The 27,629-nt window shown below is 43.0% G+C and overlaps 1 protein-coding gene across 1 annotated transcript; it reads left to right on the plus strand.

The window, feature by feature from the left end:
* The first annotated feature begins 1,236 nt into the window (after positions 1 to 1,236).
* On the plus strand, positions 1,237 to 27,629 carry Derl1 (derlin 1). Its single transcript, XM_041672127.1, has 8 exons — positions 1,237 to 1,555; positions 11,374 to 11,485; positions 16,063 to 16,127; positions 17,054 to 17,080; positions 17,563 to 17,658; positions 18,674 to 18,726; positions 20,350 to 20,460; positions 24,195 to 27,629. Exons 1-8 carry the CDS (start codon positions 1,403 to 1,405, stop codon positions 24,331 to 24,333), a joined length of 756 nt encoding a protein of 251 aa, XP_041528061.1. The 5' UTR covers positions 1,237 to 1,402; the 3' UTR covers positions 24,334 to 27,629.

Consider the following 27,629-nt stretch of genomic DNA (forward strand, 5'->3'; position numbering starts at 1 on the left):
TAAGATTCTCAATTAATCTACAAAGTGAAATATTTTTTTCAGGTCCCATTTGTTTTAAGTTTGAGGATTTTTTTTTTTTTTGCCCCCCCTCACTGAGTCTGCTTCTTGTTTTAGGTCCGGGCCTGATGTTAATCAAACACTACACACAGTTCTGCTCTGCTTTGCTTTGCAGCCACAAAGCACTGCTTCTTCTCGCTTCGCCAACACGCCCCTCTTCCTCCGCCACCCAACAATGATGCTTTTGTTTAGTGAGATGGGTCCAGGTTTCTTTGGGGAGCAATCTCTTTTACTGTAGTAAGTTCAAATATTTTGTTCATCGCAGGTCAGTTTCCAGTTGTGTTCTCTATGGAAGGTTTTAGTGATTCTAAACCAGAATTCCTAGCTCCAAAACAAGAGCAACAACATAGAATGAAAGTTCTAGCGAAATTGTTATCTTTCCACCAATTGTGTGTGTGTGTGTGTGTGTGTGTGTGTGTGTTGTAAAGCAATCACCTTCATCTGGAGCTAACTTGAAGCTCCTCAACGAACTAGATTAAAAACCAAGGCCAAACCCCCTTTCAGCTCCTTTGGCATTCTTGTCAAAAGCAGTCTTTTCTCTTCGGGAAAAATTCTTTCCCTAGATTTTTGTCCAGCCACTCTGCTCAGAAGGCCCTGAATATGTCCATTCTTAAATGCGGCCTCCAATCTGTTGCCTCAAGATTTTCCAGTCTTCCGGAGCACTGTACCCCATCATCTTATTATTATTATTTTTATCATATCCTTCTCTGAACATTTTCTTCTTTATTACTCTTTGATCTGTCTACCAGGAGACTGTAAAGACCAGGTGCAGCCACCGTGTGACAGCCACAATGGCATCCCCAGTGTCCAGAAACCCGCCTGGAATGGTGAACAAATTGCTGATGTTGGGAACAAATGGGAACTAGCCACTTTAGCTCCCCCTTTCCCTTTAAATAAATTCTCCAAGAGGCACCCACTCAGATTACACCTCCAGCGAGAACTAGGTGAAGGGCCTGTGACCTCCGGGTTGGCTTGAAAGTCTTTGCCGTTGTTCTGGGCAACCACTGTTTCCCACTAGGCACGTCGTCGTCGCCCCGCCTGTCCCGCTTGGCCCCACCCCAGGACGCAGAGCCTCGGTTCTCCTCTGAAAAAAAAAAAAAAAAACGACGCTGGCTCTTTAATCCGCGAGGGCATCTTTGGTCACGTGGTCCGCGGCCACCGGAAGAGGAAGTTTCTCTTGTGAGCTCTGCCTGGCTCGTCCGAATTCGGTGGCGCCACGTCCGTCGGTCTCCGCCTCCTGCACGGCGGCTGCGCTCCCACTTTCCCTGGCCGAGCCGGTCGAGGAGCGCGGGGTGGGCACGGGAGGACGCGCGGCGCTGCGCAGCCAGCCACCTGACGGGTGACCATGTCGGACATCGGGGACTGGTTCAGGAGCATCCCGGCCATCACGCGCTACTGGTTTGCTGCCACCGTCGCGGTTCCTTTGATCGGCAAGCTCGGTATTATCAGCCCGGCCTACTTCTTCCTCTGGCCCGAAGCCTTCCTCTATCGCTTCCAGGTAGTAGCTGGCGTCTGGCAGTGGCGACTACAGCCCCCAGGTGTCCCTGCGGCGGCAGGACTGGTTCGGCGGGCTGCGGGGCGCTCTGGGGCTGGTGGGATCTGTAGTGCGTCCAGCTCCAGGGGTTTAAGGCGGGGTCCTTAGGGTATGGGGAGGTCCTGGGGTCTGGAACTAAGACGGGGATAGCTTAGAGTCGCAGATTGGTGTGCTGGGAAGTGACTCACTATACTTGTCTGGCAAGATTGGGCTTCCCGCCTTCCGCACTCTGAAGGAACTAGGGAGAAGGTAGGTTAGGGATAGTTACCATTCTCATGGCAGATTGGGCCCAGCTGCCTTAACGTCCTCTGCCCTCCCTCAATCCCCACCGTGATGGTGCCTCTTAATCAGTGGCGTCTACTTGACAGCTTTCTAAATGGATGGCTCGTATGTTTACAGTTTCTCTCTCCGACTTAGAGGTGTGATTTAAGGTCGGAGATTTTTAAAAAGTGTGAATTTCTGTGTATTTCCTGCCGGCCCCAACCCAGCACCTGGCGTAGAGTAGTTAAATGTATCAGTGAATGAATAAACTACTCAGGAAACGGGAGGTGTCAGTTTCCTTAAGCATCCAGGAAAACACTCAAGATTATTATTCCAGGCCAAAGAATATTAATTTCCCAGAGCTTATTTTTATCGCTTCTGTGCTATAAATTTTTTATCAGGGGAAACTCAAGATTCCAAGATTAGATATGAATCTCGGTACAAGTTCCTTGGCTTTTAGTTTCTCCTCCCCACTGGGTGTTATTCTCTAGTCTCCTTTGCTGATTTCTCGTTTTCCTGACCTAGATGTTGCGATAGGCCGCAGGAATCCATGATAGGATCCCTCTGTAGTTGCTCCCTAACCGTGGGAGGCAGATCTTTACCAGCCATGGGCATAAATACTTCAATGGGAGACTGTCAGGTACACAGGTATCTCTAGTGTAGTGGTGGAAATCACCACTTGGTGACCAGTCGACATCTAACCAAATCTCCTTTTGTCTTTGCCCTAGAAGTAAACAGCAACTGCTTTGCTAGAGGAATTGAAGCTAACAGTCATAGAGACATCCCTGAGTTCTTTTTTGCTTTTTCTCTCTTTTCCAGTGCAGGGGAGTCAAAGCCAGGGCATAACATAGACAGGTGTGCTATCATTGAGATACATACCTTGTACAGCCCCTCGAGTTCTTTTTCCCAGGCCAGAATCTATCAAGAAGGTCTGTCCGTTTGACTCCACCTCAGCTGTATATCCAGGACCCAGGGCTTTCTCCTTCTCCATGGCAAGCTGTCGTCATGCTAGCTTGGCTCTTTCGTTCTCAGTGGGCAGGCTAGAGTGAGCCTCCTAAAACATAAATCATGTCTTGTCCATCTCCCTAGAATCCCCCAGTACCTGCCTGCTTGCTGTTGTGCTAAGTCGACCCCAGGGCTTTTGCACCTGTTATTTCTCTACTGAGGAAGATAATCACGGCCCGCTCTTTTACCTCTGTGTATCCTTCACGCCTCTACCCACATGCGTTTTCCTCTTAAGGCCTCTCTGATGCTCTCCATCAGAGTTTCTCCTTACCTCAGTTTCCCTCACCTTCACTTTGTCCTGCCACATGCCATCTGTTGGGATTTGTTAGTCCACTTCCCATCAGAGAACAAGATTTTGTAGGACCTTTACGATTGCCTGTGTCACCTAGACTAGTGCTGGGCACATAGCAGCTGCTTATATATTGCTTGAGTTGTTAGGAATAATTGGGTGCTTGTGATGTTCTGGGCACTTGACTACAATAGTGAACTAGACAGAGGTTCCTGATCCTATGGAAAAAACAGAGGGAGGCACATTGTTAAGGAAAATGATTTAAGACATTGGTGTTTCTGAAAAGTCTAAGGATACTGAAGAATATCTTTGATTGGGTCTGGCTTTGGACCTCACTTTCCAGAGAGGAGGAATAATGAACTGGGAACAGAAAGAGGACCGGGTATGGAGTAGAGAGCCAGCGGCAGTGGGGAAGCCTGGGAGATGAAGACAGGGAGTTAACCAGGGGTGAGTCCTGTAGAGCAAAGATGGGACTGTAGGTGAGGGCTGGATCACAGAGTGCTTGGAAGTTCATAGTAAGAGACTTCAATTTTAATTTTTTTTCCAATGCTAAGGATCAAACGTAGGGCCCTAGGGCATTGCCCATGCCAGGCAAATACTCTCTACCTTTGAACTTTGATTTGAGAGCACTAGTAATGCCTGAGAGGATTTGAACACAACCCCGAGCAAGGCATCCCTGGTGCTCTCAAATCAGAGCAAGGAACTTGGTGGTTGGTTCCCAGGTGGCTGTGGATAGATTTGGCAGTTAGTGTGGATACAGAAGGTGAGGAGGAGAAGGAGAGCGGGCTCAAGGATAGATAGCACTGTTTTTCAGGAGTGACTGGCACAGGTCCTTATGAGCATGGGAAAGCTATGCTCTGAGGGGCTTGGGTTTGGTTGGCAGTGTGGACTGTGGTTGTGCTTTGGTCAGTATTAAATCTGGAGGTGCTCTCCAGGCATCTGAGTAGAGACAACCTGCAGCGTTGGTTGAAAGAACATGGTTCTAGAGCACAGCCTGAACTGCATACTGGTTCAGTCACTTGCTTTAATTAATATGTTTTGTTGGAGTACTGTTGTGCACCTTGTACCTGGTGGCATATTGGGTAATATGTGTGCATGAGGAGCGTTGGCTGTAAATCATTTTATGAGACGTGGTCGAAATAGACTCTTTGAGCCATCTTGTGAAATGTCGCTCACTTATAGCCAGATTGGTAGAATAATCACCATCAAAAGCCTTTCTAATAAGCTACAGAGAGAGCAATATTAGAAGCATGGAGCCGAATTAACTAGAGACATCATTTGTTTCACACCTCATCAGCCCCTCAGATGCAGAAACAATGCAAGAACGAAAAGCACAGAAGGTGTGCTTTCCCAGTTTCTGCAGCAGACGCCTCTCCCTGGGCACTCCATCTGTGGCAGCTTAGAGAAATTGTGGGATAATTGATTTAGAATTGTACATTCACAATTTGAAGTACTGAAGGTATTTTCCTTCTCCCCTGTAGACTAATTTTGTGTAGTGTGGTGCTTTCAAACTATAAAGTCTAAAGTGCTATTTCTCTAGTTTGGGTAACAAAACACAGCAAGTGTGCTAAGCCTCACTGCTGGGCTGTCCACAGTTTCTACCTATCAAGTACTTCCCAGGGATGGAGTGTCTTCATATTTGCTCCTGATTACAAAAGAGGTGGCAGTTTCCTTATACTTTAGTGTTTGCTGAGATTATATGCCCCTGTGGAGCTGCACAATGTTTCATTTTTTAAAAACCATATAGCACCATTTGCTTTGATTAGTATTGCGCTTTTCTGTATGTATGTTATCTCAGCTTCCACAACTGTCTTGAGATAAGTGCTGGCTCCTTTATGAACACTAAAGCTTGTTTCTATCTCAGTTGGTTAAGAATAGTCTAAGTTGTTAAACTCCTTGCTAGCCCCTCACCCCCAAGTATTTAGCAGAACATTTTGAAAAGTGATTTCTCCCAAATTAATTATAGAAAATGATTCTTCCTTTTTTCCTAGAACTGGAAGACTATAAGGCATTGGGTAGTTGAGTTATTTAGGATAGAAAGATTGCAGTCTTTCAAGTATTTCAAGTTGTTGAGTCTTGACATCAAGGCCCCAACTCAGACGCTTACAAGTTGTGTGCCATGAACCAAGTTATGTCTGGACCTACATTATATTTACCTGAAAGCAGAGATAATATAATGGCGTGCTAACTCACTCACCAGAGTTATAGAACTCTAGTGACTACAGGGCTCTCCATTAGTTTAATGTTTTTTTTGAGGGGGGAGGAGAAGAGTAGAAATTACATTGAATGAATATATTAATTGTAAAGTAAGCCCTAATTTCAAAAACATAAATAAAAGTGCCTTCAAATCAAGGAAATAAATTAGATGTTTCATGCCTCTCAACTGTAACACAAAAATTTGTATAATAATCAGTAAACAGTCTTAATAAGCAAACTATTGAAATAGTTGACCATTTGTATTTATTAGTAGTAATAAGGTATTTTAATATTAATTTTAAATTAAATTAGAAATATAATCCATGAATTTATTATTATTGTTATTTAAAAGAATCCCAACTTACTGGGCATGGTAGTGAACTCCTGTAATTCTAGCACTGGGGAAGCAGAGGCCAGGCTGGGCTGTACAGCAGATTTCAGGCTAGCTTTGCTACAGAGTAAGACCCTAGCCCAAGAAAGTGAAAAATAAACAGCACAGCAAGAATCAGAAAGGACCCTGCGGGCTGGAGATGTGGCTCAGTTGGTGTGGTGCTTGCCTAGCTTTCACAAAACCCTGGGTTTGATCCCTAATACCACATAAACACCAGCGTAGGCATGGTGGCCTGTGATGTAACCCCCACATTCGAGCGGTGCAGGCAGGAGGATCACAAATTCATGGTCATCTTTGGCTATATAGTAGCTTCGAGCATCGTCTACCTTAGAAAAGAAACAGAACTAATCAACAACAACAAAAGACCCCTAGCTTCGAATGGGAAGACTCTTGTGAGCTCTGAGCTTCTCTTGTTTCCCAGGATCAGAAATGGCACGAGCTCCATCGGTGCTGCAGACTGGTGCTTACATTCCCTAGCTTTGCTTGTATGTCACATTTAACCCAGGCACTGCAGGTTGACTTTAGAATATTTGGGATATGCTTTATAAATAGCTGGAAAGAGAGTAAACTTGAACTGTAGGCTGACATGGCAGTAGCATCATCATTCAACACAATCATCTTGCTTGGAGGCCCATGCAGTGTGTGTTTCATGTGCGTGCATGCTCGAGTATACAAGTGTGTGAAGGCCAGAGATTAACCTTGGGTGTCATTTGATGTCTTTCTTTCTTTCTTTCGTGCCATTTGATTTTTTTCTCTTTCTTTCTTTCTTTTCTTTTTTTTTTTGATACAGGGTTTCTCTGTAGCTTTGGAGCCTGTCCTGGAACTCTCTCTGTAGACCAGGTTGACCTCAAACTCACAGAGATCCTTTCCCCCTGTCTTTGCCCCCCTGAGTGCTGGCAGTGTATTGCCACTGCCCTGCTCTCCCACTGGGATTTGGTCTCACTGATTAGCCTAGCCTAGCTGGTTGGCCTGCAAGCCTCAGGTGCTTACCCATTTCCTTCTTCCTAGCGCTGGAATTACAGGTGTTTATCACTGTGCTTGGCTTTTTACTTGGCTTCTAGGTATTGAGCTCATGCCCTCATCCCCTTTCCCTGTTCGCTCCCCAATGTTGACATTCTTAACTTCAAAATAACCCTCTTTGTTTCAGACAAATCTTTTTCTCACTTTATTATTCCACTTTAATTCTGGATGGCATTTGCAGTGATTTCATCAGCAGGTCCTTGGGAAGTTCTAGTTAAATGAAGGACACAGCCTCTAACACTGCTGGAAGAGTAACTTAAGAATAATAGGTCTTTTTGAGGGTTTTTGGCATTGAACATGTAGGCTAATGTCATCCCTATGTGAGGAACTCTGATTCCTCAGATTACCTAAATCTAACTAGGGCCTAGCTTTTCTCTTGAAGAACACACACACACACACACACACACACACACACACACAATTTGTAGCTGGGCATGGTGACACAGACCTGTAATTTGAATACCTGATAGGTTGAGGCAGGAGATTAGCAGTGTAGCCTGCAATGTGAGTAGCAGGGCCCAGTCAGGATTGCCAGTGTCTCAAAAAAAAAAAAAAAAAGGAAAGCAGAACCCTCCCCTAAAGAACCTCATCCCTACCAGGGCCAAGAAAACCCCACTGTATATTAAAGGTCTGTCCCTGGGCTGCTGTGTGTTGAAGGATTCTCTCCACCAAGTCCTCTCGGGGGAGTGAGACTCAGAGTTCTGTCTGCCAGTCCTGAGCTTCTGTGCTGGGCCTGGCTGCTCCCTCAGCTTTCCAGAGTTGAAGGTGTACTGCAAATAAAGCCTGCTTCCTTTCCTATTTACATGTCAGACAGAGGAAGGAAGGGGGCTGTTGGGGATTTCAGAAATAAACACTGTATCCTTCTGAAAAGAGCCAGTGCTTAGTGATTTCAAATTATAATTTTAAAGTAATACAAAAATAATAAGTCTTTCCGATGAATGAAAGCAAGTGTAACTCAAGGGTAGGCTTAATGAACGGCAAGAGAAGTGAGGTATTTTGACAGACACTGATTTCTAAAGAACAGGTGCACACAGTGGCTAAAAATAGTGTTGTGTCATCAGCATTAGAGAAAATGTAGTCAGGGAAAAACCAGAGGTTTCTCTGCTAAAATCAGGCGTTGAGCAATTTAAAGGAGTATGGGAGTAGGTGAGATGCAAGTTTTACAAACCAGGTCAGTAGGTGTTTTCTGGAAGGCTGTAATAGTAGCACGCCTCCATATATGCTTTAACAGAGCAGTTTCATCCCTTTCTTGAGGCCAGCCTTTCAAGCCCCTTAAGATAAAGGACGAGGGCAGGTGTCCCAGGACCAATGTCACTGTATACACAAAGAAAGCCAGCTCAAACGTCTAGCCGTACAAGATTCCAAGGCTAGGAACTTGCTTCTGCCCTGTTTGCAGTGCATTTTGCAAGCAGGGGTGGGGGTGGTTAGGTTTGCTCTTAGTTCGTTTCTGGGTCATACAAGGATAGCAGTATTGGAAATGTTTATTAATTGTAGCTGTAATACCGATGTCTCTTACAAATTCTAGAGTCATGCTAGGACAGAATTCTGTCTCTACTAGTTACTAGCTCTTGTGTAACCTTTTATCATGCTGTTTCCTCATGTATAAGACCTTCTGAATCATTGCGTGTAAATAAACCAAGTAGCATACTCATTCATTCATTTTTAAAACGTCATTAATCAAGGTCTGGGGATGTATACAGCTTAGTAGATTTACCCAGCATATTCAGGTTCTGGGTTCCATTACTAGGACTTCCTAAACAAAACACAAAGTAACAACGTCATTAACCAATTGAGGACTGTATGTGATTCTCCCCTTATACTTTGAAATTGAGGCTAAGAAATATTAATGTTACAGCAACTTATGCTCAGGGCCTATGCCTTCTGCAGTGCCATTTTCACAAGATAGTCAAGCTATGAATGGAGATGATTGAACCTATTGCTTCTCTGCTTTAATACAGGGTCTTGGAAGGTCACGTTTACTCCATACAGATTGTTAAGCTCTGGGGGTTCCATTTCTGTCCATGGAGAATGGAGTTGGCAGCTCTGTTCTTGCAGGGTCTGTGACTCTGATCTTCCATTCTAGAAGCCTTGGATCATTAACAACCCTCTCCTATTTACTGTGCTCTTGCAGTTCTTGGGGGCTTTATGCCAAGAGTGTATTGTCCCTTCCTTGTGCCAACTCTTGCTCATTTTGACAGTCTTGCCATGATTGATCCAGCCATGCTTTTCGTGCTTGGCACATGATAGTGTGCCTTAAGACACATAGCTTTTAAGCCAAAGGTCAGCGTCATGCTGTTTTACCAAAGTCTAGGAGGCTGTCACTTTATTCTTGCTGTTTAATACTGTTTTGGAGATGTGAGCTGGTGAATGGTAAGGTGAAAGAAGATACAAACTTTTATTTGCGCATAGGCTGTGTGCTTGGGAAGGCCAAGAGATTCAATTTTCACATGTTACTTATTTTGTGGTTGATTATAAAAAGGAAGAAGAGAAAGTTGTGTAGAAAACTGTGAAAGTTTGGCAAGAGTATGTCAGCGTCACATTGATTAAAAAAATAAAGATGTTGGATCTGATTTCCTTTAGAAGAGTACTGGGACTAGCCAGTAAGAGAACTTGAGAAGGAAAAGGGGGAAGGAGGTTATATTTCCTTAGATCTGGAAATATTAAATCAGAAATGAAAATAACTTAGTATAGGCATTCATTCCAAATGATCTAGTCTAAAGTAGGCTTTAAGGTGAATTAGCCTTTCACATAATTGGAGAAAGTATAGTTACTTTAATGAGACCAGAAAGCTAAATGATCATCTAGAAAAATAAGCTGGATCTTTTCCTCATCTGTGAATTGTGAAGGCGTTGCAGTAAAATTGGACATGTTTTTATCCTTGGAAAAACATCTTTGAAAAATTTGTAAGCTTGGTAGTGCTGGGTACCTGCCTGTGTCTTAAACTTTATGTTGAACATATGGTAAAAATCCTATAAAAGTCAGTGTATTTAAAAATGCAGAGACTATAGCAATAGCTATTGCCAAAGAAAATAACCAGGAGTGCTGTGAAAGCACCAGCCTAAAGGCAGAACAGAAAACAACGAGCAACAAGAAAGTCCCTTAATACATAAAGAAATGCAGTCTGTTGGAAGAGGATGTTTTTACAATATAGGAAAGATAGAGGAAATATAGTTAGAAAATATAGAGAGATGCTTAGCTTTCTCAGAGCAAATAAAAATTGGTTTTCAGGTTAGTGATTGTAAAATACTCTCCGTGGTGAGTAAGTGTGGAAAGATGGCACTCATCTACATTTTAGGAGGAGGTATAAATTAATTAAGCATTTCTGTAGACATTTGGCAATATCTACCAAAATAAGTGCATATGTCTGTTGATCTAACAGATTGATTCACAGGCATTTACTTTCTCTCTCTCTTTCTCTCTGTGTATGTGTGTGTGCGCATGTGTGTGCGTGCATGTTTGTAGAGAATATATAAAAATATTCATCATGGCATCATAACAGTTTAAACGAAGTTTGGATATCCACATACAGAAATACTCTGAAGCCAATAGAAATATTTTGTCAAGGCAATGAAGATAGAAAACTGCAATTTAAAGTATGGTGAAGAAGGAGGAATATGGTAGAACACAGGAGGAAATGGGCCGTGCATGGTGGCCAGCTTTTGGAATCTTAACACTCAGGAGCCTGAGACGGGCAGATTGAACATTCTGGCATAGCCTGGACTTTGAGATCCTGTTTCAAAAACAAAGCAGAGGCCAGGTATGGTGGTGCATGCCTTTGATTACAGCACTTGGGAAGCAGAGCCAGGCAGCTCTCTTGAGTTTGGAGGGCAGCTTGGACTACATAATGAATTTCAGGACAGCCAAGGCTACACAGAGACACTGTCTCAATAAACCAAAAACAAAAGCAGGGCCTTGTGTTGCAGGCAACTCTTGTAATCCAGCAGCTCTTGATGCTGAGGCAGGAAGATTGAAAGTTCAAGAACTGTCTCTGCTGTAGAATACATTCAGGGCCAGCCTACGCAATGTAGTGAGTCTCTCAGAATCATATGTGAAAGGAGGGCTGAGATGTATCTTGGTGATGGAGCATTTAACGGAGCATGTGTGAGGCCCTGGGGTCAGTGCACAGTACTGCCTCCAAAAGGAAACCAGTCAGTTGTTGATGGAAATAACATTTGGAGATTGGAGTCAGGGCTTCCCCCTTCATGTTGATGTGTGTGTGCGCGTGCGTGTGTGTTATTTACTTTTGAACCCATATTGCCTATTGAGCACATTGGTTTGGTTCCTGCTAACCTCTAGCATTTGAGTGTGATACTTTTACCTTAGGATTATCTGGAAGCCTGATTGCAGGCAAGACTAGCCATACGTTTGCACAGTATTGATTTTATTGACTTGTTTAAAAATGTTAATAAGATTTTTGATAATCTTTGATGTCCTTTCATTTAATTGATCTGTGAATTGATGTTATATAAGTTGGCAGGAACTTTGTTTTCCCAAATTGTGTTGATGATGTAACTTTATCTCTCATAGAAAGATAGTTTGATTTTGTTTAGTTAAAAGGAAAAAAAACCCCATTCCATCCAGCTCAGAGACACTGACATCTGTTTGTTTTGATCTGTCCAGATATGGAGGCCATTCACTGCCACCTTTTATTTCCCCGTGGGTCCAGGAACTGGATTTCTTTATTTGGTCAATTTATATTTCTTATATCAGTATTCTACACGACTTGAAGCAGGTAAGTTATCTTTTCATAATTGTTTTAAGTATTGTTTCATCCTAACTTACTAATTGGTACATTTACTTGGATTTGGAGGGCCATTAGCATTATATGAAGGAATGGTCAATGATGGTTCTTACCTGCACACTAGGTCATGACTGTAGGAGGCTCTTAGACTGAGTTTTGTGTTTTTTGTGTTTTTTGTGTTTGTTCTTTTTTCTTTGGAAATGGGGTCTTACTATCTATTCCCGGCTAGACCCAGATGGCCTCCAACTCAGAGATCCACCTGCCTCTGCCTCCTGAGTCCTGGATTAAAGGTGTGTGCAGCCTGCTTGAGTTTTTATTCACAGAGTGAGTTGTGAAGTAGCAGTGTTACAGAAGGAAATAACAGCAGATCAGAACTTTGCCTATCTTTGTCTCCTGAATGCCTGGGCTGTGTTCTCAATTCCAGTCATTGTCCTGCTAGAGTAAAAGCGGGCAAGAGTACATGCATCTCTTATACTGACGGTGAAAGGCTTACTTCATGCCAGTCAGAGTTAATCTCATTCTCAGTGGTTCAAGCACCCGGCCTGCAGCTGGAGAGGATGGCTAAAGCACAGGACTGAGGATTTGATTTCAGATCCTTTTAGCTATGTAAATAAGCTGGGTGTGGCACTGTGCACCTGCAGTTTGGTGCTGGGAAACCGAGACCCAAGGATTCTGGGGGCTCCCTGGCTACCTAGTGGAGTCATTTTACCGTAAGCTCCAGTTTCAGTGCCTTGCTCAGAAAATAAGGGGGTGAACCTTGAGAAGATGCTGACTGTTGACCTCTGACTTCATTCACACATGCGCTATGGGCACCTGCTTGTGCACGCATGCATATACTGCACATAGACTTTATGTAGTCAGTATTTGGTAGGTACTGTGGTAGTTTTTCAAATATAATCTCTTGTATGATGGAGAAGCAATACATTGTTTTAAAAGTGTCTTGTTGAATTATCTATTTCCTACAATACTTTATACGCTATTTTTAAGTTGCTTACACAAAAAAAAAATAGTAAATTGATACTCTGACAAAATACAGATACATTTTTCTGAGTGGAAGTGATCTGCAAAGGTTGGCAGGCTTCGGAGATTTTATAAAACTGCCTGTTCTTACGAACCATCCTTGAATCTACCCAAGTATTTGAAAATTATTCCTGCCTTACAGCTGCAGGGACAGAGTGGGTTGGATATTTGCTGTGAAATACAACTTTCCCTGAAGTTGACATTGCTGTTTTTCAAAAAGAAGTCGCTGTTTTAATACAGAGATTGGGTGGGGTCCCAACCTTTCTTTGCAGAAAAGCATAGGCCAGAGGCCAGTAAGTAGTTCAGCTGGTAAAGGTGCTTGCCACCAAGGCCCATTCCCTGAAGCCCACATAATGGAAGGATATCCTCTGACCTCTGCCTACATGCATGCTGATATACACGCACATGCACACACACAGCACATCATGTATAATTCCTTTTCATTTGTCAGTACCTAGCATGCTTCTGACGCCAAGCCTTAAGGATTCCCTTTGATAACGGAAACTGAGTCTGAACTGGGATAGTTATATGGCCACCTCTGCTCTTGTTTGCTGTGTTCCTACGTCCATTTACCCCCTTTATTAACCTGACCAGGCTGCGCAAGCTGGTCTGTACTACTCTGTATATGCGCAACAGGTAGAGAAACCTGTCAGTTGTTAGACTGCTGGATGCGTTTGTTTGCTTTTATCCTTAGAAGTGGCTTCCCTGTTTTTCCAGTCAGAGCATTTTTGAAATGCTCAAGCTGAGAGGCGTTTTTGAAACAATTTTTTTGAGATAAAAAGTTGCTCTCTGTATCTGTGGATTCTGTGTCCTGAGTCAGCTGCCTGAAAATTTGAAAATATCTGGAAAACGGGTGTACTGAATTTGTACAGTTTTCCTCTCATCATTATTTCCCAAACAACATATTGTAGCAGCTACTTCACAGAATTTACATTGTAAAAGAGACCATAAGTAATCTGATCTATTTCACAGTATATGTCAGAGTCTGTAGTTTCTGTGCAAATACTATACCATTTTATCCAAGGATTGCGAACATTTGTAGGTTTTAGCATGCAGGGAAGCCCTTGGATCCCATCTTCTATCCGTGACAAGGGAGATGGTAATCCACATCCCATCCAGCTTCCTCTCTTGAGTTTAAAGTGGACAATTCAGTTAGTTTGTGTGTAGAATTGTACAGCCATTACCGTAGCAGTTTATAGCATTTCCTTGCCCCCGAGTGTCTACACCTGTTACTGCTGCCCATTTCCCTCCACATAAGCCACAGGAAACTACCAGTTTCCTTCTGGCTCTTTATATTTGCCTGTACTAGTAGTGTCTTGTACTAATTTTGATAGGACCATACCATATATGGCCTTTTGTGACTGTTTTCTTTTACTTAGTATCATGTTTTTAAGGGTCTTCTATATAGCATGTAGTTGTAGTTTATTCCTCTTTATTGTTAAATCATATAGATAATGTTGCATTCTCTTCATCCATTTATTGATGGGCACTTGACTTCACTTTGTGGCCTCCATGACTGATGCTGCTGCTTTGAACGTGACTGTGGAGAGGAATCTTTGCCATCAAAGATTGTCCTGAGCAGTGGTCAGATCTCCCAAAGGTCGCAGCTGTTTGAGATAACACTATTGGGAATGGAAGCCAGGTTTTCTGTTTTTCATTTTCTCTGCACTCCACACAGCCTTAAGTTAATATGCCACCTGCATAATTTCTTGCCTTGTTAAATTATTAAGAATGAGCCAGGCAGCGGTGGCACACACCTTTAATCCCAGCACTTGGGAGGGAGAGGCAGGTGGATCTTAGGCAGATGGATCTCTGTGAGATCAAGGCTGTTACACAGTGGAACTTTGTCTCAGATCCACCCCCCAAAAAAGAGAAAGAAAGAAAAGCCCCCCTAAACCCCAGAAACAAAATACTGTAGCTGGACGGTGGTGGCGGATGCCTTTACTTCCAGCACTCGGTACTCAGGAGGCAGAGGCAGGTGGATCTCTGAGTTCCAGGACATCCGGGGATGTTAAACAGAAACCCTGTCTTGAAAAACTAAAAAAAACGAAAAAAGAAAAAGAATGAAGCAGTGTTGGTTTAAGGGGTTTCTGATTTGCACTGAAAGAATGCAATTTAAGACCATTAATTGTAAATTCCTAGTTGCTTGCATGCCAAATAATACAGCACTACAGTTTATATGATTATAGGTATCTCAGTCTAAAGAATCCTTAGAAATCACAGAGCCAGAACCACTCCAGAAAAGCTTGGCTCTTGTTCAGATTCAGAAGTCCTTCAATACAGTGAGCCTTTAGTGTGTGTGTCCTTACACTGTGCTGAGAGAAGCAAGGAGAGCAGGAAAGGCGACTGGTCCCTCCTCACTCTTCCCTCCTGTTCCTCCCTTCTGGTCTGAGAATAGAACCTTACTATGTATAGTCTGTAGCCCAGGCTGGCCCAGACCTGTACTCCTCCGCTTCCTGAGTCCTGGAACTACAGGTGTGCACTACAAACAAAAGCTGTTGTTATGTTTTCTTTTTCCCTAAGATCCATCCTTCTGTCTTTGTGATTCTTGTTTCAGGGCTGAAGAATTGACTGCCGTGCCTTGTAATCCTAGCAGAGTGTGTAGAGGAGAAGTGACTTTCTAGTCATTTTTGTCTCTTCCCTCTGCTTCTCTCAAAATGTCCTGACTGAGGTGTTTGTTGGGAACTGTCCCTAGATTAAGAGCTGGACTGTTGTGGTTTTCTCCTTGGAATGCAGGAAGCACTCTTAGCAGCGGTGGGGTGAGAAAAGCGCTAACCTAGTCCTTAGTCCCACACTGCTTCAGACGAGCATGTGACTTTGGTCATGGACTTTATTTTCTCACTTTTAAGTAAGGGGTCATACACTTGACCCTTGCACCTCACAGATACCTTATGGAGAAAGTCAGTTGTAGAGAGGTCTGGCCTTTTCTTTGTCCTCCCTTGTTCCCGAGTGTAAGATCTGTAATAGAGGCTGACTCTGCTCGGTACGTCAGCCCGGGCTGGACAAGTGGCAGTGCATCTGTCTGGTCCCGATATTGACAGCAGCAGCAGCTAATAGCCCTGTCATAATAATGGGCTCCCACAGTCACGCTGCAGGAGCGACAGCGGTAGGCAGAGTGGACATGGCCCCTGACAGGCTTTAATCTATGGGTGAGAGACGGGAATTAACCAGTATCAAAAGTGTGCTCAGTAGATTACGGTAGGACCATGAGGGAAAACCAGCAGGACATGAGGAAGGGGAAAGGGCCTCACTGCGCTTGGGACAAGGCTCTGTATTTCTGGAATTGACTGTCCCCCTTGGGTCTGTTTTAGCCCATGGCAGCCACAGTGTGTAGCTTTCTGGAAGTCAGGTCAGTGGAGCATAAACCGATCGTAGTCAGGTGCCTGTGGTTCAGTTTTATGTCATGGTATAGACTTTGGTAAAAACTCCCCTTTCTTTAAAGAAGTGGTTTTAACTGTTTCAATATAACATTTTGAAGTATTTTTCTCCATAGATGCCATTTTCTTCCACAGTTCTGAACCCTGATGTTTGCTTTGTGTTTGTTCTAGGAGCTTTTGATGGGAGACCAGCAGATTATTTGTTCATGCTTCTCTTTAACTGGATTTGCATCGTGGTATCCTTCAGTGTTATTTTGGGCCAGAAACATGCTCCTCCTCCACCACCACCCCCCGTTTTAAGGTTTTTGGAAATAGAATTCTATAAAATATTTAAATCAGTTTTTATACTGTTTAAAAAAGTGTAGTTAATGAAGATTGTTTTTTAAAGCGAGGATAAATTTTGGGTTTTGGGGGTGCCTCCTCTTAGTATCGCCTCTGGGATTTTCCATAGTCAGCTGACTTTTACTGCTGTCTCCTTGAGCCCAGTTCTCTGTGTTCTCTGGGATGACAGTTTGTGACTGGAGCACAGTCCGTGCTGCGAGGCAGCTTTCGGAATCTGTGGTTCTTACCAGAAAATTGATTTATAGCCAGCATTATTCTCTGATTTCATTGCTGTCCATCTTTTGAGTCCTAAATAATAATCTAGTCCCCTACTCCGGGTATAGTCCATCTCTCTGTGAGGCACAGTTGATAAGCAAACAGTCGGACCTAACTGCCATTTAAAGTTGGCCAAAAGCCAGAAAAATATAGGGCATGGGATATGCCCTCTCCTTTAAGAGAATGGAGGGAATTCTCTTAAATAAGTCATGGACTTCCGTGCTGTTAATCCCTGAGTGTGAGCAGGATCATAATTGTTTGAAGTGCATAGGCATATCCATCCTGTACTTGAAGGAGAGATGCTGAATAGCAGGGTACCAAAAGATACCAAGTGACCAATTTGCACTGAGGTTTTCATTTCTGTTCTCCTGCTCTACTGACTGTACAGGCTAAGGGGAAACTTATGCACAGTTACCCGAACTTTTGTGTGTTCCCATATCTAATTGATAGACATATGTTCTCCTTTGGAACAGTGTAATGAAATTCTATTGGAGGGAAATAATCAGATCAACCTTGATATCTGTGGAATACTTTGTGCATATGATCTTTAACTTTACAAACCAAGATTACTGGTTTAGCAATGGATATGCAGGTAAGTCTTTCAACTATTGGTTTTTGTGTATATTTAAGCACTTGAGATTACATTGAAAGTATAAAATGATAACTGCTATTGTTTTGAATATGTTAGCTAAGCCTTTGATGCTTTTGTAGACATTATCTAAATCATTGAATTTTCTGTTTATTTTTGGCTTATGCATTCAGAGTAATGGGTTTGCAGTATTTTCTGGCCATGTATGAAGCTCTGTATTCCTTGAAAGCAGTTTATATGGTTAAGAAAAAACTTTATTTTTAAATAACAGCTTGAACTAATGTTTCTGACTTCCTGTAAAAACATGATTGTATTGATTATAGATTTTTATGGAACTCATTGTATGATAAATGATGCAATTAGTTTGTAATTCTAATCATTGGTTTTGTTTGCAGATTTTTAGGGGGTGGGTGTAGTAGACAGGCCACATCAAACCCTTGTTGCATGTTCCTGGACCAGAGGTTCATATGTCGCCTTTTTTGCAGTTGCTGATGATTCCTCTGATCATGTCGGTCCTTTATGTCTGGGCCCAGCTGAACAGAGACCTGATCGTATCATTTTGGTTTGGAACACGATTTAAGGTACTTTACCTAGGTGGAACAAAACTCAATTCTTGTCTTTGTAGTAATCCCCCCTAAGCTCAAATGTGTATCTTTCTGACACTTCCAGAAGGGGTCACTGCAGAGTAGCATAGCATAGGCAGGCACCTTCCTCCCCCTCCTCAGTCCTGTGCCTAGCCATCCCAACATCCCTTGATGATATTGCTTCCAGTTCCTCTGAACCTCAGGTTCCTCAGGGATATGTTCCTCAGTGATCTTGTGTATGTGTTTGTGTGTGGGAGGGTGGGGGGAGAAGTACAAGAGAAATTGCAAAAGAGACAACATGCAGGAATCCTGCCATTTCTAATCTTTTTGTCACTCCTGCATACCCTTTTAGGTGCTAAGTACTTTACCTTGAATAGCTCCTTCAAATGCTGCCTGAGCTTACCATTTCTACCTGTAATGTCCTACTCATTACAGAACTGAATATTGCTTGAGTCATCTGCCTGGGGTTAGATTTGTTGAGTCTGGGATTTTTGTCTTACTTACCTCACTTAGCCTTACAGCTATTTATGGATAACCCTCTTTTTATTTGTTTGTGAAGTTTCCTTGAAGTTCACTCAGTCTTAAGTTTGTCCTAAGGTTCGGATGTCAGATCTGGAAAGCTAATACCTTGTTGTGAGAGTGTTCAAGACATCCACACAGTGTTAGATAAAAATTCAGGTTAATTATCTATGACCATTTGCTGATTGGAGCCTTAGAGTTTGGGGTGTTTTTACTGTCATCCATAAAACCCTTATTTCTTTGTTACTATTAACTCAGCAGGGTATATACTGAATTTGAAAGAATTCCTTCCATGCAATTACAGGTGTACAAATGAGCACAGTTTTAGGTAGGAAGATGTAACTATGATGAGGATGGTGTTAGATTTGAGAAATTCTTAATGACCTAGTGATTTCCATAAAGCTCTGGTTAGTATTTCCTTCCCCATTTTTAGGTTTTGCAGTGTCATGGTGTCTTCAGACGTGGCTGTTCACATTTGTGTCCTCTTTCCTAGGCCTGCTACTTACCTTGGGTTATCCTCGGATTCAACTATATCATTGGAGGCTCGTAAGTAATGTTAGATTTATTTAACTGGAAACCAGTCCTTGGGAAACTTAATTCATTGTTATCTTCCTTTCCTGGTCTTTTAAAGACTTTGTTAGCTTGTCACCAGATACATTGTATTTCTAGACATATTTTTTGAATATATATGTCTTTATTCACTATCCATAATGAGTAGATACAGAAATATTTGTCATGATTCCTCTTAGGAACCTATCCATAAGATGACTCTATTATGTACTTGTAAGGCACTTTCAGAATGCCTGGGAAATGGCATACTGCCACAGAAATGGAGTCTCCGAGAAGTTGTTTTGTACACAGTTTGATGGTATAGAACTTCTGCCAGGCAGGTTGAAATTTTTACTCTTGCTGGAGTTAGTACTGAGATGTGGAAAACCTTTCACGTTTCCAGTCTAAATTCAGAGAGAAACCATCTAGATGGAGTTGTTCTGGGATGGAGAGACAGCACAGTGGTCAACAGCAGGTGCCACTCTTGCAGAGGACCCACGTTTGGTTTCCAGCACCCCTGTCAGGCAGCACACAACAGCCTGTAACTCCATGTGGTTTCTGGTATCTCTGGCCTGGTTGGAGACTTATATCTATGTATACACACACATAGGCATGCACACACAATTACAAATAAGTTTTCAAGTTTCTTCTGCCTGGTGTGGTAGCACACACCTTTAAACCTAGCATGTGGGAGGCAGAGGCAGGCTCTGTGAGTTCAAGGCCAGCCTGATCCACATAGTGATTTCCAGGAAAGCCAGAGGTACATAGAGAAAAATACCTGTCTTGAAAAAAATAATGAGAATGTTCTTCATAAAAACAAAACAAAACACAAAACTAGAGGTATTTTAAGAGCTTCCATTTCTTCCATTACCAAATATTTTCAAAAGTTAATCGAGTTGGAAAGTACTAGTCCTTCATCTAGCTGATGTGTTTGCCTGTTGTGGTCCTTACTCCTCGTCTGCACTTACAGAGAAGGGAGTGGATGGTCTAGATCAAAGTACATTTTGAGATTGGTGAATCCCCCTCCGCTCTCCCACCCTCAAGGGCGGAGGCTTGGGCGAGATCCCTTTGTGGGACGATGAAGAATGATGTGTAATAACAGCAGTGGATAGGGAACCCTGGGTGAGCCTTGGGAAACCTGAAAAAGTCCCAAGTGGTCTCATGTGTCTCATTTGAGTGTCATGGCTCCAGGAGCCAGAGCAGTCGTGTGTTGTCACCTGTCTCCCTCCCATGCTCTCCTCTTGGTAGTCTGCATATTTGTCTGTTTTACATGCACTGTGTTTCAGAATTCAGAAACTAACTTGCTTTGCACCTGCCCCAGCTCCTGAAATAGACTGGAACAAAGTTCATATTTTGAGGGTGGGCGGGGCCTTGAGATTTGAGAGGTGCCTCTGGCCTTGGGGAGCTGTGGGCCTCATTAGTTCTTCAGGCCCGATTTCCCTCTCCCTCAGAATGCATTTGTCACTCACACTGTAAAGGCCATTGTAGAGCTGTCACTGACTCCCAGGGGCTGGAATGGGCTTCTGTGAAGGCTGCTCTCTTTCCCATGCTCTTAGTTACAGCTTGTGCAGCTCACTGTGTTGCCTGGATGTCTTTGCACTGACTCGACTCTCTTTGCAGGGTGATCAATGAGCTCATTGGAAACCTCGTTGGACATCTTTATTTCTTCCTGATGTTCAGATATCCAATGGACTTGGGAGGAAGGAATTTTCTGTCCACGCCTCAGTTTTTGTAAGTTTTTTCTCCTCTTACTGAATGTGGTGCTGTCCTGTGGTTTCAAGTATCCTGATTGGAGTTTCGTGAAGAGACACTCTATTGCCCTTTCTGAGGGAGAAATGAGAACTAGTGAAGTTCTTCTCACGGTCAGGACACCAGGGTTGGTGCCACAGTGCTGTCTCTCGTGACAGCTTCTAGCTAAAGATCACGAACTTGACTAAACCATCGCAAAAATAGATCAGCTATGCTGAGCGGGCTGAGGCACGTGATTCCACTGTAAAGTGCCAGGCATGAAGGATGGCACCACAGTTTTTCTTGGAACATCGGTGTCACCTGTGATGTTGGCTGAGTAAGTTAGCCTGTTATTTGCCATTTTTAGAATGTGATTTTTGTTTCTGTTTCTGAGATAGGGTTCCTGTTGTGTAGCTCAGGTTAGTCTTAAACTCTCCATTGTTCTGCCTCAGTCTCCCAAGTGCTGGAATTATAGGTGTCACTACCCTGCCTGGTTTAAACTTTTGTATATTAAACGTTATAGACTAGAAAATTTGTAGATTGTTTAAAGTTAAGATGAGAGACTTGAGAATTGTGTAGCGGTCGCAACTCCTTAGAAGTAGGTCCTTCGTAGTTGTCTTCTTTTAGAATTAAGTAGAAGAGGCCGAGGGCAATAGCTTCTGGGGGTTGGGTGCCATTCCCTTTGGTACTCCTTTTTTTTTTTATTTGTTTGTTTTTGTTTTTCGAGACAGGGTTTTTCTGTGTAACAGCTCTAACTGTCCCGGAACTAGCTCTTGTAGACCAGGCTAGCCTTGAACTCACAGAGATCCACCTGCCTCTGCATGCGCCACCACTGCTTGGCTAGTACTACTTTTGATACTGGTCACGTTACTTACTAAAACCTCCAACCTTTGGTTCACAGTTTGAGTTGAGAGGCTGCCCCTGTCTCACAGGATTGGATAAAGCAAGGCTCATTGTTGAAGGCGTAGTGGTGGGTTGTGGATTAATGGCATAGTGTTGGGATCTGGGTTAATAAAAGCCATGTACCAGACGTTGTGGGGAGGACTGGTGGCTGAGAGGAGATGTTCAGACATGAGTGTGTAAGTAGCACGGCCCTTCTGTCAGTGAAGCGAAGGGCTCTTAAAGAGGGACCAGTTAATCCCCATCTGGCTGTCACCCTCTGCCTGACAGTCACACCTAATTTCGTGCAGGGCTAGGAAATAACCACTTGCATTTAAGAATTAAAAAACTGAACCCCTCTGAATCAAGATATTATTGTAATGTTTGTACTTTTGTCTTTTTTCCAAGGGATAGGTGAGGGGCAGTAACACCAGAGTAGTCTTTGCCCCAGCTCTGTGCAGGCTAGGCTGTTTGTAGAAGACATTTGATTGCGAACTATAATATTCAGAATAATTCAGTGGCTTGTTTGTTTGTTTCTAAAAGAAAATAAGAAGAAATTTGTTTCTCTTCTTGCCTCTGGGTTGCCGTCAGACTGAAGAAACACATGACCAATCTATTTCTAATCACCGAAGGACACAGTGGGGGCAGATTTGGGTTATCAAGTAGGTTTGGCAGATGTATCAGCTTTAAAAAGCTTATGTCCTGGGGAGTCACCAACAGTTACTTTACCTTAAAACGGCCATTTCCTGACTTTAAGAGCTTACGGATATTTTTGAATTGTGGACAGAAGTGTAGAAAATTCTAATGGCAAAATCGGCAGCACACTCGAGCCTGCCTTCCTCTTGAGATCTCTCTGTTGGTGGACGCCCTTCTGTTAGATTTTGCATAAAGATCAGATGGCAAAATGTAGCTCCTTGCAAAAGCAGTAACTGCTTTGGAATTACCATAAATTTTTGTTGATTATGTATAATTGGGTGTCTTTTTATTCTAATTACTGGCATTTAATTTCACTCTTAGCTTAAGCAGTGGAGCTGGCTTCTGTATTGTCTTGTGTGTGCAGTAGAGTGAGACAGCCTTACTGCCTTTTTCAAGTGCTGTTTTATTCTGTACTGCAGAGGGGGAGTATCGAACAAGATGTTACAGATGCTGACAGTTTGGTGCCTGGACATGACACTTCAGTTTAATGATAAACTGTATCTTGTTTTGTTATTTAGTTTTTTAGAGACAGTTTTGATATGGACGTCCCGATGGCTGGGGATTTGTCATCCTGCCTCAGCCTCCTAAGAGCTGGGATTATAGGCATGAGTCCCCATGTCCGACTGGGCATGAGAGAGGAATTGACTTATAGAAACTCTAAAATCCATATTGTGCATTCCCTTTAAAAGGCAGCTATATCTTTTCTTCTGTACGGTTTTCTTCCAACAGTTACTTTTCTGTAAAAGGGGTCATTCTCTTTTTTGGGGAGGAGTGTGAAGGTATTTCACATGTTACAAACTGATGCACGCTGGTGTCTGAACAGTCGAACTCACTGTTGTAGTAGATGCTTCCGTGCACATGAAGGAGTGTGTATGGACACTAGCTTGGGTCAGGCTGCCTGGGCTGGAATACTGACCATTATTCCTGATGAACTTCACTCGCTTTCTGCCTCCATTTTCTTGTCTATTTAATAAGTTTTTTTAGCTGGGAACTGTGGCTTGCCTCTAAACTCAGATACCTGGGAGGGTGAGGGCAGAGGTTCTGGAGTTCAAGGTCAGCCTGGGCAACTTAGTGGAACCTTGTTGGGATTTTTTTTTTTTTTTAAACAAAAAGGCTGTTAGCATAGCCCAGTTGTAGAGTGCTTGCCTAGCACTCCTGAGGCTTTGGATTCAACCCCCAGAACAGCCAAAAAGGAAAAGAAAGAAAGGGGTGTGTGTGTGTGTATGTTAATATCTTCACAGGGTAATTGTGACAATCCAATGAACTTCTAAATGTGACATTACACAGGTGCCTCTTGGCCAGTAAACTGCTTTCATATAAGGTTGTGCTGTGGGTGTTGATGTGACTACTAATCATGACATTCTGGCTGCAAAGAGTTTCAAACCAGAGTGTAAGTTTGTACTCCCTGCTTCTAGCAAACATTTAAACTTTAGAACCCTATATAAAACAGGTCCAAACACATTGCCAATTTACGAATGCAGACAGTGAAGAGAAATGTTGAAAATGTCATTGAGAACAGACATGGGTTAAAGTTTTGTTAGCTGTCCTGTGATGCCTGGTTTATTAATTTGTAAAGTTAGAGATCATGTGACTTTTTTTTTGGCCTTGGCGTTGACACTGTCTGAGATGGGAAGGGTACAGTTGGAAGGCAGGCAATGAGTAAACTAGAAATACACCATAGCTTTGAGACAGAAAGCCTGTGGTCCAGAGCTGTGGAGATGCTGTGCAGGGCTCAGGCGTGCTGCCTCTGGGTTTTCTCTGAAAGTGAAGTGAGTTCATTTTGAATTCTTTGATCCAGTCTGACCCATCTGCTGACAAACCAAGAAGCCATCAGTGACTCTTGTGCTTGTGTGTGCAATCTTTTTGTTTCCATATTGCTCTGCATGAATTACTTTTATAATCGGTGAAAAAAATATGGAGAGCGTGAATTTAACTGAAAGCTTGATAAAGTTTAGAAACGTGAAAAGCAGTTGCCATCTGTGGTCAGGGCATTGCACTAAGTGCTAAAAAGGAAAGCCAAATAAGCCAGTATCTCTGGCCTCTCCCATCATGACAAATGTTTTGGAACACCCAGGAGATGGAGATGTTCCGAGTGGCTGGAGATGGTCTATGAGTAACCTTGTTCTCGTCTTTGTCTTTTTTTTTCTCTCTCTCTCCTCCAGGTACCGCTGGCTACCCAGCAGGAGAGGAGGAGTGTCAGGGTTTGGTGTGCCCCCTGCCAGCATGAGGAGAGCTGCTGATCAGAATGGCGGAGGCGGGAGACACAACTGGGGCCAGGGCTTCCGACTTGGAGACCAGTGAGAAGCAGCCCTTGGCCTGCCCACCAGCCATGCTGAGCAGATGACAGTTTCCTCCCAGTACTGGGCACGCTTAATGGCCAAGTTCTTGCTGCCGCTCTTGGACCTGACCCACGCTGAATGTAGTCTTTCAGTACAAGACGACATTTTTAAATCCTGAAGGAAAAATACAAGTGTTCCTCAAGTTTCATGATTTTCATTCAAGTCCTTACTGCTATGAAGAACAAATATCAGCTGTGCAGATTTCAAAACTGACTATTTTCTGGTGTCTTCTCTTCTTCCCTTTCCATCTGAATAATGGGCTGGGCAAGTGGGGTTGGTTAGCCAAGCCCTGCCAAAGGATCCCTTCCTCTTTCTCACACACATGTCCCCAGAGTTGCAACTCGAGTTGTCCACAAAATGGTTTTGCCTTTGACAAACTCTTATTTATTGACTTTTTGCCAAAGCTTGGTCACAAAGAGCTTGTTCACACATCGCTCTCAGCTGTTGCTGGCAGGACTGTGACAGTAGGGAGAAGACTGGAGCGGCGGCCGAAGAGTTTTCTCAGCGGTGGGGACTCTGTCGGCCAGACAGCAGCGTGGCCATTTGCTGCCTCTGCAGATATTTTTATATGAAAAGCACCACTGAGTCAGTGAGGCCCCGTGGGAATAATGAAGTTAGGAGTTGTTGCTAGGCACTTCTCTCCCCCTGAGCCAAGTGATCAAAACCATAGTGGGGCTGCTTCTAACGCAGAGATGGGTTCAGCATGATCTCTTTGTGTTTCTTCCATGGGTGCGCTCTGCTGGATTTGTGTACCCAGAGCTGTTGTGCTGTGCTGTGTTAGGAGGTTCCAGATCCCATTGGCCGGACATGTCCCTGGAGGCAGGCTTCAGGGCTTTGTTTGCGTTTCATTTTCACGGTGGATGTGTGTTCATTGAGTCAGCAGAGGAGAAAGTGTCAGACTCTTTAGATTTTTCTTTCATTGCTTTTGTCCCTTAATTTTTTTGGTCAGGTGTTTTGGTTACTGGTGAGGGAAGTTTGGCTCTTTGGATGTGTATCAGTCAATCAGTTTTTAAGGCTGATAGCACACCTGAGTAAGTGACACATAACTAGAGGTTCCAATAGCTTTAGAATTATTTGTCTTTGTTATCTTGGGTCATGCATGTATACATTTGTGAATTAGACCTACTCCCTTTTTATAGGTGGGCTTTTGCCAGCTGAGCTTGGCTCATCACTAAATAAAATTTTCTGAAGGTCACAGTGCTTTATATAGTTAGTTTATGCTTTTATTCTGAAACCAGACTGCTGGGAACAGTGTGGTGTGGCCGCTATACTTTGAATATTGTCCAAACGTTTCCAGTACTTTGGTTGGTTCCTTGCAGGAAATGTACCCTAACAGTATGTCTTGTCTTTATCTGCTTATTAAAACTGTGATGTGTGTTGTATTAGGAAGTGGGAGTTTGAAAATTTGTGTACCTCTCCATATTTAATTTATATGATAAAAAATTGGGTGGAGAGAGGCTGAACCGAAATACCCAGATTCTCCTGCTGTCCTGAGGCTTTACAAAATGTGTTTGTAAAATTCCACATTCTCCCTATGGCATTGCATAGGTTCTCCCTGTGCAAGGAGGAGGCTCGAACTCGGAAATGACTGTCCCAATGAGAGAGCAGGAGATTGTGCTACACTCTCTTACCAGGCTGGCTCCTGAGAGCACTGTCTTTTCTAAGGGTCTGTAAGTATGTAGAACTTTACTCTTCAAGGCAAAATGTTCATTAAATTCTTTCTCCTGAACATGGTTAGGAGGCTGATCATTTTATTATCTTGCCTGGATTACCAGTCCTTCTCCGATAGTTGTACCAAAGCGAGCTGTTTTAGTTTTGACTTCACAAGGTAAGACATCACAGTGGGTTCTCTTTATGAATGTGAAAAAAAAAAATCCTTATTTTGTACAGACAGCTTTCTTTTTTGTAACTAATCCTTTTTACTGGTAAATATTGTAAATTAAACTGTGCAACTTGAAGGCTGTCTATGTTAAGTTTCCATACCTCTGCTGTGCTGTGTTGTATGATGTACTTTATGTTATTGTCTTCACTGGATCAGTTTTATGTGATTTCCAGTAGGTTTTGATTAGCAGGACACAGCAAGCCTTTTGTATATGATGTTGTTCATATATTAGAGAATGTTGGAATTCCTGGAAGAATTAGTACTGAGTTTTCCTTTGTGTGAGAGAGAGTGTGTGTGAGTGTAAATGTATATATGTGAGAGTGTATGAATGTGAGAATGAATGTGTGTGTAAATCTTTGTGAATGTATGTGAGAATGAGCAGGCACATATGTGTGCGGTGTGGTGTGTATGTATGTGCTGATTGGGTCTTGGTATATAGCCCAGACTGTCTGTAAACTTGGGATACTCGGCCTCCCAAGTTCTTGAATTAGGCGTACACCACCGCCTCTGGAAGCAGGGTGCTTCCAGATTTTAGGTTTTCACCCATGGGTGTGAGTGTTGGAACTCTGGAATTACATAAACCCTTCCTTACATAGGAAGCCCAGAGTAGAAGGCACATGCCTAGTTTTTTATCTTAAAGGTGAACAGTTTGAGTATGGTTTCCTGGCCTTCCAGTGCAACACAAAGAAGCAGAGCCTTGCACCTCCTTTCTCTACTTAATAGAGAAATAATAGAACACGAAGGAAAGATCCTATTTATTTGAAATGATGGGACATTGCCAGCCTCGTGATGTTCTGAGCTACCTTTTGAATAGCACTAATAATAGGCAGTGTCTCAGTTGGCCGCTTCTTCATTGCCAATTGTGAGATCCCTTGCCAGTTTACATTTTCAGTAGTGACAATACTAAATAATAAAACTTGTTAACCCTTGGACAAAGGTATGGATCTTCCTGGATTTCTCCCTGATAGTATCTTAGAAGCCTGGCCTGGGCAGCTGTGTTTTCTGGCAGTTTGCTTTCTAAAGTGGCTCTGGGTTGGGATTGGGTGATTGTGTGCACAGCCTGTGCTTCCTTGGGTGTGTGGTTTAAGCCCAGGGCTCCTGTCCCCTGGTTTCCCTTTTCCACACTTTTCTCTCTGATCTGTCCTGACATGTTAATGTCTATATGCAGGTGTATTCCATTGTGAATATTTTAGGACTCCTTGGCTTCTGACGTGAAACTCATTTGGGATTGGGGCCTGGGGGGAGTAGTTATCTTGTGTCTTTTCCTTTTTACATGTTTATAAAGTTTCTGGTAATTCTGATACTCAGTTGGCTTTGGGAACCAGTGCTTAAACCAACTTTTTTCTTTTATTAAATGTGTTGTGTTGATAATTTCA

This window comes from Microtus oregoni, unplaced genomic scaffold (assembly GCF_018167655.1).
Source record: "Microtus oregoni isolate MIOR12 unplaced genomic scaffold, Mior012 000022F_ref0000154, whole genome shotgun sequence".
Taxonomy (NCBI): Eukaryota; Metazoa; Chordata; class Mammalia; order Rodentia; family Cricetidae; genus Microtus; species Microtus oregoni.